General features: G+C 38.7%; 1 protein-coding gene across 1 annotated transcript in view; it reads right to left on the bottom strand.

The window, feature by feature from the left end:
- Nucleotides 1-11,494, bottom strand: part of MTMR2 (myotubularin related protein 2) — a gene marked incomplete at its 5' end in the record, with an annotated part of 45,133 nt that overhangs the window by 17,336 nt on the left and 16,303 nt on the right. Inside the window, 4 exons of the mRNA XM_015565983.1 lie at nucleotides 1,715-1,900; nucleotides 6,947-7,135; nucleotides 7,868-8,017; nucleotides 10,738-10,821. Coding sequence (XP_015421469.1) covers nucleotides 1,715-1,900; nucleotides 6,947-7,135; nucleotides 7,868-8,017; nucleotides 10,738-10,821 — 609 coding nt within the window. The remainder of the gene's footprint in view (nucleotides 1-1,714; nucleotides 1,901-6,946; nucleotides 7,136-7,867; nucleotides 8,018-10,737; nucleotides 10,822-11,494) is intronic.

Here is an 11,494-nt window from a genome sequence, read left to right as displayed (position 1 = left end):
AGCCAGCCCTGGTTACCTGAGCCTCGGGTGGCCCTGGGCAGCTGGGTAGCCGACATCTGAGACTTGCCTGCGCCTCGGGCTGGCCCTGGGTGGCATGAGGACTAAGGAGACTGGGGTACTCCGGAGGCAGGTGCACGTATCGACCAGCCTGCCTGGGGGAGCGGGCCCGGCCTTGCCACAAGCCTGCCGCCCCGGTGGGGCTTGGGGACTGAGCACTGCCATCTTTGAGGGCAGGGCAGTCAATTAGCATATTCCGTCCTTATTGGCTGTGGGCGCTGCCATCTTTATGATAGATGGGGGTCAATTAGCATATTCCCTCTTCATTAGATAGGATAAACATTTATGGGGCCCCTCACTATGTGGCAGGCACTGTTCTAGGTGCTGGAGATAAAGCAGTGAACAGAAGCGAGTTTTGGCTTAATGAAGTTTCTGTAATGGCTGGTGAGGCCAGCCAAATGCAAATAAATAAGGAAATATATACTGTGTCAGAGGGAGGTAAGTGGAAAAACACCACACAGTTCTAGGGGGTTCTGGCAGAACTGTCACTTTGTATATAGTAGTTGGGAAAGCCCCTTTGGGAAGGTGACATTTGAGCAAGGATCTGAGAAAGTGAGAGGATAAGCCTTGCAGGTGAGAGGACTGGGGAGGAGAAGGTCATGCAGGCACAACTGCACCTCTTGTGCCTCTAAGGAAACTTGTTTCTGGTACAGGCAGCCTTTTGGAAAGAATGTTACACCTGCTATGAAATGGAATTTACAGAAGTGAAAGAGACGATGTTAGCTCTAAATCAATCTTATGGGTTCCTACTTACACATCAAGCAACAAATAGATGGGCCACAGGAACCTATTCTCTAACTACATGCAAGCTTCCAGAAAAAAAGCAATAAAAAATAGTCTATAATTCTCATTTAATTAGCCTTCTCTTCTATTTGTCTGAATTTCAGAGATTTTGATGTGAGTATAAGTCTGCTCCTTCTTATGAAAAATCTCGTTCCCCTTTATTTCATAATATTAATAATATATGAGGCTATAAAAATATTTTGGTAAGCTATGTTATTGAAATTCAGACCATAGCTGAAAAAAAATATACAACTCTATTAAATAACATTTGGTGCTTCACACATTATATTAACATTTTAGGCAAATCAGCATTCACATGGTAGTCTCCAAATAACTTAGCATTCAAAGGGTATCCTTCACTCAGCTTCTTCACCTCACTCCCCTGACCAGCATGATCATCACTTCACAAGCCACGCAACAAGCATTTCCTGGGTGCCTGCTGTTCACAGATAGTGCTGCCCTAGCTCCTGAGGGGGGGAAAAAATATGATCACCATCTGTCCAGCCCTGATCTCCCCTGAGTTGCCACACAAAAATAATTAAATGAAGTGCGACGTAGGACTGATTAAACGGAAAGAAAAAGTGAAAACTTCAGAGAAACTGGAAACAGCAATCTGGTAAGAATCTGGGGAGAATTCAGACTGGATGGGGAAGAAAGTGAAAGAAGTTCAACAGACCCAAATGCACAATACAAGAAACTAATTCATTCAAGCACCAAAACTTAGAAGTAGTTCAATTATCAAAGCAGGTATCCACTTTGCACTGCTGAGCAAGGTACCTTCGTCTTCATCTCAGTGGTGAGAGCTAATATAGGGAAGGGGCAGAGAAAGCCCTTGTGTGGCACCCTTCCTGTAACAAAATAGGAAACAGCCCACCTTAATATGCTCTAGCCAGTGAGTCGATTCCAAGTTAGACAGCCAGTGGGTCTCCTCGATGTTGGGGTACACGATCTCCTTTAGTTTTCGCAAGGATTCTCTCATAACGTGAATATTGTGGATATCTAGAAAAACTAATTCTGTATTTTGATAGGCATCTTCACTTTCATAACCTCCACCTTTTGCCTGGAAACAAAGCACACACCACAGAAATAAAAAATGAACGCACATCCATAATATATTGACACCTATGAAAAAGTGCCATAAAACATCCAATAGCATAAAAGAGAATACTTACTACTGATGAAAAGGACGATGCAGGGCTGCTTAACAGCCCTCTACTCGCTACCCCAAGTTTTCTTATAAAACAATATACACTCTCACCCTGACTTCCTTATATGGCTGTTATAAAAATTAAATGTGGTAACATATGTGAAGGTGCTTACACATTTTAAAGCACTAAATTTACCTACGCATATTTCAAGTCCTTATGCAAACACTTTCTTACAGAAGACTGAAATTACCAGACCAGTAAATTCCTTCTGCAGATATTATGTCTACTTTACCACTGGCTCGTGCTTCCTCACCTTATTTTAATCTAATATTTACAAAAGACTTTGCAATCATAAGGACTTGCTTTTATTTTAGCCACATACTTTTTTTAAGTAAAAAGGCAGAATAAGTATAAAAGCACAAATACTATAGTGCATTACTATCACTATTCTCAGAGACTTAAATCTACATCTACAGAACAGATGGGAAATACCTGCTTTGAATTAAACTGTGGCTGAAAAGGAGAATAGTTTTTCTGGATTAATCTTTATTTTATGAATAAAATAATTCTTCTATCTCCTATTTATCTTAGGTATAAAAATCACACTTCTTAGAGCACTAATTAGGAAAAATTGGAAAAATAATGGAAGAGTCACTGCAATTATACACGTGTCTCTCAAGTTGGTGTTTCTCTCTCCCCACTCCCTCCTCCCTTCCAGTCTCCAAAATAAATAAGTAAATAAATCAACAGAAAAAAATATTCTCCCATGAGGATTAACTAAGAAACAAACCAAAAAATGAATAAAAGGAAAAAAAGACTGAGGCAAAGAAAGACTAAATTAAGAGATACTTAAAAGACATATCCAACGCAATATTAAAAAGGTAAAGGCCAACCTACAGTGTCTAGGTATGTACCTGCTGTAATAAAAGTAGAAAGAAATGCAAGAAGATGGTATTAAGTGAATTTGATTGGTGTAGGGCAGCAGTCGCCAACCTTATGTACCTCACGAACCACCAGTGGCCCACGGACTACTGGTTGGCAACCGCTGCTCCAAAGGTATCCTAAACCAGTGGTCTCCAACCTTTCGGACCTCATGGACCACCAGTGGTCCACGGACTACCGGTTGGCGATTGCTGGTGTAGGGCACACGTGGAAGACATAGTGGCTGACAAGGTGGGTTTTTTTGTTTGTTAATCCTCACCCGAGGATATTTTTTCCATTGATTTTTAGATAGAGTGGAAGGGAGGGGAGACAGAGAAAGAGAAACATCAATGTGAGAAAGACACACAGATTGGTTGCCTCTCACACATGCCCCGACTCCGAAACCAGAACAATGAACCTGCAACCCAGGTATGTGCTCTTGACTGGGAATTGAACCCTCAATCCTTTAGTGCCAGCCAGGGATTGTTTATGTTTTTTATTTTTATTTATTGATTTCAAAGAGAGAAAGAGATCAATTTTTGTTGTTTCACTTATTTATGAATTCATTGGCTGATTCTTGTATGGGCCCTGACCCAGGATCTATAAACCACAACCCTGGCATATTGGGACAATGCTCCAACCAACTGAGCTACCTGGCCAGAGCATGGCTAGCAAAGTTTTATTTATTTTTCTTTAAATATATTTTATTGATTTTTACAGAGAAGAAGGGAGAGGGATAGAGAGTTAGAAACATCAATGAGAGAAAAACATGGGTCAGCTGCCTCCTGCACATCTCCCACTGGGGATGTGCCCGCAACCCAGGTATATGCCTTTGACCGGAATTGAACCCGGGACCCTTCAGTCCACAGGCCGACGCTCTATACACTGAGCCAAACCGGTTTAGGCTTAATGTATATTTTTGATTTTAGTGAGGAAGGGGGGGGGGCGGAGAGAGAGAAACATCAATGATGAGAGAGAATCATTTATTGGCTGTCTCCTGCATATCCCCCAGAGTGATCAAGCCTGCAACCCAGGCATGTGCCCAGACCGGGAATCAAACCATGACCTCCTGGTTCATATGTCATGCTCAACCACTGAGCCACACCAGCCGGGCCCAGCAGAGTTTTAATTCTTTATATTGGCAAGAGCATTTGTCATATTCATATCGATTTTTCTTACTATGCAGGTAAAAAAAAAAGTTTGTTCCAACAAGGTTATATACTTTTGCAAAAAGGAGGACAAGTGGGGGAGTTTGGTGAAGGTGGTCAAAAGGTACAAACTTCTAGTTATAAGATGAATAAGTTTTGGAGATCTAATGTACAGCATGGTGATTATAGTTAATACTTTACAGTATATGTGAAAATTGCTAAGAGAGTAGACCTTAAGAGTTCACATCATAAGGAAAAAAAAAAGTTGTAACTATGTCAGGTGATAGATGTTAAACTGAATTATTGTGATAATCATTTCTTAATATATACATATATGAAATCATTACATTGTATGCCTTAAACTTTTACAGTGTTAAATGTCAATTATATCTCAATACTAGAGGCCCGGTGCACAAAAATTCGTGCACTTGGCGGGGGGCAGGGGTCCTCAGCCCAGCCTGTGCCCTCTCGCAGTCTGGGAGCCCTCGGGGGATGTCCACCTGCTGGCTTAGGCCCGCTCCCTAGAGGATCGGGCCTAAGCTGGCCGTCAGACATCCCTCTGGCAGCCCGGGAGCCCTCGGGGGATGTCCACTTGCCAGCAGGGAGCAGGCCTAAGCTGCAGTCGGACATCCTTAGCGCTGCTGAGGAGGCAGGAGAGGCTCCTGCCACCACCACTGCACTCGCAGCCATCAGCCCAGCTTGTGGCTGAGCAGAGCTCCCTCTGTGGGAGCGCACTGACCACCAAGGGGCAGCTCCTGCGTTGAGCATCTGCCCCCTGGTGGTCAGTGGATGTCAGAGTGACCAGTCATTCTGATGTTGGGGTCATTTTGCATATTATCCTTTTATTATATAGGACTAGAGTGCCAGTGCACGAAATCCGTGCATGGTGGGGTCCCTCAACCCGCCTGCACCCTCTCCAATCTGGGACCCCTCGGGGGATGTTCGACTGCCGGTTTAGGCCCAATCCCTGTGGGAACCTGTGACCCTGTGGGATCGGGCCTAAACCAGCAGTCAGACATCCCTCTCACAATCCGGGACCGCTGGCTCCTAGCTGGTCTCCTGCCTGCCTGCCTGATCGCCCCTAACCACCTCTGCCTGCCTGCCTGATCGCCGCCTAACTGCCCTCCCCTGCTGACCTGATCACCCCCAACTGCCCTCCCCTGCTGGGCTGATCGCCCCCTAACTGCTTGCTCCCCCACACCAGCCTGATCTTGCCCCTAACTGCTTGCTCCCCCACGCCGGCCTGATCTCACCCCTAAGTGCTTCCTACCCCGCGCCGGCATGATCACCCCAACTGCCTCTGCCTCTTCCCCACCACCGTGGCTTTGTCCAGAAGGAAGTCGGACGTCCAGATGTCTGGTCAATCCAGTCTAATTAGCATATTTCCCTTTTATTAATATAGATAGTGTGGAGCAGGGGAGACAGCAAGTTAGTAAACTGGATCGACCATTCTGAAGAATATTTGCAATATGAAAATGTTAAAAATATGCATATTTTAAATTTTAATATAGTAACTGTATATCTAGAAAACTATTTTAAGGAAATCAAAGATGCTAACAAAAGATATCTATTTCAGCTATAGTTAAAATAGTAAATACTTAAATGCCCAATATTAGAAGAATGATTAAATGAATGATAATACACCTATATGATGAGTACTATTACTTTTCAAGAATATTTCATGAAAAGAAATGATTCTTATAATACAATGGTAAGAGAAAAAAACAATGAAACAAAATAACCAACACTTCAATGCATAGAAAAAATAATGAAGGAAAATATAAAAAATCTTAGTGACACTATGTGATTATCTTTTCTATGCCTTCCTAATTTTTTATACTATCTACTACGTATTTTGTAATGTAATAGATGAAATGTTATAGATGAATGTTTACTGTCATAGAAAGATACAGTGTCAATTTTTTTAAGTTACAATTATCCCATTCTGTTTCAGATATATGAGTGTATGCATACATACATAGGTCTGGAAGTAGAAGCACAATTTAATTATGGTTCTCTCCTAGTTACAGGATTAAGGGTGGTTTTAAATATTTTCTCTCTTTTTTTTCTCATCTGCATTAGGTAATTTTCTGTAATACATATACATTGCTTATTGGGGATTTAAAAAGAGAGGTACCTTCTTAAAGCTAAGTTATATCTCTTCTCTCACCTTTTCCTATAGATTTTGTCAACTGAACCAGACTTTCTATTTCCACAATGCAAATCTTTTTATTTTTATTTTATTTTCTTGTTTAAAGTATTACAAATAGTAGTACATAAGTCTCCTTTTTTTTCCGCATTGACCTTCCCCCGGCCTCCCCTACCCCGCTGGCAGATGCCCTTACCCCACCCCCCAAGTGCCTTGTGACCATTGGTTATGCTTATATGCATACATATAAGCCAGAATGCAAATCTTTATTCTGTAGCAGCAATCAGGACGACTCCTCCAGCTAAATGCAAGTCTTCAGTGTGAACAGCTTGTACAGGGGCAGGGCTGTCAGGAGAGGGCACCGCTGGTCACTCAGAACACTGCTTCCTGATTCCTACAGCTGTGCTGGGCAGACCTGACTCGGGCATGAACTCAGGTGCATTTGGAGGATGGAGAATGAATAATAATTCTTCCTGAACACCTACCTCTATAAAGTACAGGGTTCTGCACTATTTTGTGTTGGGTCCTGTTGGCTGTTACTATTCTCATTTTACAAATGAACCATCAAGGTCTAATATGATTAAATAATGAACTCAGAGTCATACCAGCCAGGAGAGCCAGGATTAAAATCTCCATCTTTATCACTGGAAAGACTGAACTCTTTCTACTGCATTGTGGCTTCTGTCACACTCAGCTGATTCGTGAAACTGTAATATTAATTACTTGAAAAGTAATCTCACCTTATTGGCAACAGCATTAACACTTGGCCGGGCATCGAATATAAAGATTTTATGAGATTGGGCATTAGAGTCCATGATGGCTTGAAGGTATTTCTCATCTTCTTTACTTCGCTTCCCACTCACTCCTACCATGGGCTGGCTGCATCGAGTGATTGTGGCCTGACTTTCAGGATGAATCCAGGATAAAACCTAAATGGAGGGAAATGGCAGCACGCTCTTTATAAACTTGTCTGTTTATAATTCTCCTAAAAATAAATTACTCTATAAAACTCTGCTTTCTAATTGGGTCCAAACCCTAGCCATGAAAAGATATATTGGAGCTGCTCTCAAATATCATCACCTTTCTTTCAAACCAACTCTGGGATGTGGAAAACTTGGTCTAATACCTTTATCAGATATTAACTTATAAAAGTCATTGATTATTGGGAAGTGTTGTCTCTAGAAAACCTACCTTAAAAAGGGGCTAAGTCCCACTTTTAAAGTTTTATTACTGTATCAACAAACTGCCCAACTATAAAATCTTGTGAATCTATGAATTTTGTACTTAAAATTATTTGAGCTGGTCTTTCTAGAACACAGTAATTCAAGATTTTGTAAAGTTTTCTTGTTTCTAGGATTTAAAGGAAAAGAGCATGTATCACCAAGAATGTGCAACAAAATAAAGAAATAGTGAAAATACAAAGAACCAACTTCGTTTTCAAGTTAAGAATCATGCAATTCTGTGCACCTAATACCCATGTCATACTCTTCAGACATTTCTTTAAACAGCCTTTACCCCATTTTTGGTTTATTAAATAACTCATTTTCTAATATCGCCATAAACACCGTTAGCTGTAGCTATTTTTATCCTGCATCCATTCTCCAAGTCCTTAATCTCAGTACAAAAGCATCTGCAAAGTCTCATCACAGCTTCATACTCACTGGGATTCGGCCCCTTGATCTGAAGGATGCCACCCTCTTTAATTCTTCATCAGGAATACTTGCTGGCACAACCAAGAGGGCAGGGTATGTATCACAAAGATCATAGCGTTCATTTATCTTTGTTATTCTCCAGCTTTCATTTGGAATTCCCTGTATGTGAAAAAAACACAAGACAAATTACTACCTAACTAAAATATAAGACAAGAAAACTGAAGTCATCCTATTTAATCTCTCTCATCTCCACTGTCCAGCTCTTAAGTTGTTGGAATAGTTATGTTCTGCCTGTGGTGACCAGCCTATTAGGTTGAGAGATTCTAACAGTGATATACATTCTTTTTGACATTCAATTTTATGTTAATAGGTTAAGTAATGTTTGTGTGCTGGGTCTGTGCTAAGCATATCCAATGGGAAGGAAGCAAATGGTGGGACTGCAAATATTCCCTGTCTTCAAAAAGAACAGTATCATTCAATTTCACTGGGTTATTGATTTTACTGCCATTCACCTACACAAAGAAATTTGAGAGGGAAGACACCAAGTGTCCACCACAATGCTAATATATACATTTACCACTTCCATACAAAAGTGAAGTTTTCACTCCTACATTATAGTACTAATGGAATACTTCTAATCTAAAACATATTAGAAAAGCAAGGATAACAGAAGGCAAAGCCAAAAAGAGTCAAGGGAAATACAACATTTTTTTAAAATACACATCGATTATTAAGCTCCTCATTGGGTCCTTCAATATTTAATATATATATATACATATACATATATATATATATATAACTAGGGTACTACTTCACCTACAGGATTGCTTATTAAGACCTTAAATTTTTTCACCCTCCATTCTACAGAAATAAAAGCCTTTATATTAAATGTTTGGAATTTAAAAAATATATTTTTTAAATTTTCTGACCTCTGACAACTCATATCATCACAGAAAAAATTAAAAGAAACCAAATTATAGTAAAAAATGTATTTATTGAGCACCTACTATGTGCAGGCACTATGCCAGCAGCCTCTTTATATACATACATACACAATGAAAAAGACACAGAAAATGTGCAGAGAATGCTATCATCTGCTTAAAAATGTAATATACATAGATACACAAGCTCTGCACGCATAAAATCTCTGAACTGACATATGGAGAACCAGTAACAATATTTCCTGAAGGGAGAGGAACTGGGATGGCAAGGGGACAAGGTTGGCCTAGAAGATAACCAACCTACCTTTCAATATACCCTTTTGTACCTTCTGAATTTTATATAGTGTGCAATTACCACTTTCAATATTTTTCATTTAAAAAAAAAGGAATACTCTGATGCTTTATGTCTAATCTTAAGGTTTATATTAAGAGATTATCTTCATTTTCTTCCATAATATACATAAAATTATATATATATATATATATATATTTTATAAACTGAGCCTTCTAATTACAGATACAGTGTCTTTTCTGTTAAGACTTTAGCTGCGTTTACTCAGAGACAAATTAAGTATCTGTAGAAAAAAAGTCAACAAATTCATCTAGTAGGTCAAAAACCATAAGCATATATTTACTGCAGAGTTCAATGCTCTATTCTGACTGCCATGTTTCCAGAACTTGTAATTCTCTTTATGGGAATAGCTGTTCATTTACTCTTTAACTCATTTTTTCTTTTTAATAATAACATTTCTTTTCGCTAGACATGGTTATTCGCATCTGCTTTCCAAAGTTCTATTTTGAATGCTACAATAACAGATAGCAATTTCTGCCCAGATTCCCAAATAATAGTTTTACAATTATAAAGACATTTGTTAGATCTGCTGGTTGCTTTCCAAGATTTGGGTTAGCAAAAATCTTATAATGTCCAGGTTTAGTTGACCCACTTATTCTGTATTCTGCTTCATATTTGTCAGCAGATGGTTTTATAACTGAACGAGGAATTTCAAATTATACTTGCCACACATGATTAAATGATACACTTTGTAATTAAACTGCAATGTTTGAAATCTAAATATGAAAATCACAGCATACTGATTTTCATACCTGAATTCTAGAATAATTTGGATACCAAATCTAATGATTACCAAAAAGCAATCAATGTGTCTGCACTTAATTTCTCAAGATAGCACCATGAACATGTGGAAAGTTGAAAATAAAGCCTATCTTAGGTAGCGTTTATTTTTTTAAAAATGTATTTTATGTTTAAAGTATTACAAATAGTAGTACATATGTCTCCTTTTTTTCCCCATTTACCTTCCCTGGCCTCCCCCACTCCCCACCCACCCAGGCACATGCTGTGGAACAGGAACTCTTTGGGAAGTGGTGTACTGAGGAAAAATAGGGAGAATGATACACTCACTATAACGCAGATTTCAAGATTGGATTCAGCTATATCTCTTATTGTGGTAAATGAAATCACACTGATAAGCATTCAAATATTAAACCAACCCACCTTAGTCATGATACCAGATTTGATTTGTTAACATTTTATGTAAATGTGTAGCCTCGGTGAATATGTAAAACTTTCAAAGTTTTAGGTGGAGCTACATTATATACAGAACTATCTGAAATGTTTTCCGAATTAAATTACAGCATACCCAAAAGAGAAAAATTGAGTAAATAATGTTTAATGATGTAAGCACATTAAAATTTAATGTATTTGCCCTTTTATTTTAAAAACTATTAAACACTTAAAAAAACAAATTGATTTACCTGTGAACTCTTAGATAAGATTCATTAAAAATCACTGGCACAGTCTGAAGAGCAGTTTAAGGAACTGAAAGACAGCCCTAAAGCATATATCTGTTTACTTCTTCCCATAAAATGTTGTAATAAAAAGAATATAGTATATTAAAATTAAAAGAAAAAAGTACATACCTGCCTTCTATATTCTAAAAGAGGGTCATATAGTTTCCATCCATTTTCAGGGAATACTTCTTTGTATTCAAAAGCAAAAAGAGGCTACAAAAAAGTAAACAGAGTTAAGAGTAAAAAGACAGTTAAGGAGATAATGAATCAGAAATGTATACTCATCAAATCCAATGTTTTCATTTACTTCTCTGCCAGGATATGTGTATTGGCATCCTTTTTTTATATTGCTCTTGTAGCTTTGCTTTAAAATTTTGAAAACGTGTTGTTTTTTCATATTTTTCAAACATAGAAAAGCACAGATCAACCATCAAGATTTATGAAATGTTAACATGTCACCATAATTCCTTCAGATATCATAAGCAGCTGTTTTAGGTTTACCTCTAAATAATGAAAGACATTTCATAAAAAAGGTGTCTTCTGATATAATTAATTAGTGTGACATCACAGATATCAGGAGTTAAGCAGCTTTGATGAAAAACACAAAAACTAGAGTACTATTTCCAAATTTTACTCCCTACTAGCTATGCCCTTGAGTTAATTACTTACCTGCTCCTGGTTTCAACTTTAAAATTGGGATAAATACTATTGACCACCATAGGGCTACTCTGGAAGTTAAATTATCCTATCTAATAAAAGAGAAATGTGGTAATTAGCATACGACCGCTACCCTTCCCATTGGCTGATCAGGGCAATATGCAAATTAACTGTCAGCCAAGATGGCGGCCGGCAGCCAGGCAGCTTGAAACTAACATGAGGCTTGCTT

This window comes from Myotis davidii, unplaced genomic scaffold (assembly GCF_000327345.1).
Source record: "Myotis davidii unplaced genomic scaffold, ASM32734v1 scaffold641, whole genome shotgun sequence".
In the NCBI taxonomy this organism is placed as follows: Eukaryota; Metazoa; Chordata; class Mammalia; order Chiroptera; family Vespertilionidae; genus Myotis; species Myotis davidii.
Note: the sequence above shows the minus strand (reverse complement) of the source record. Positions and strands in the feature narration are given on the sequence as shown.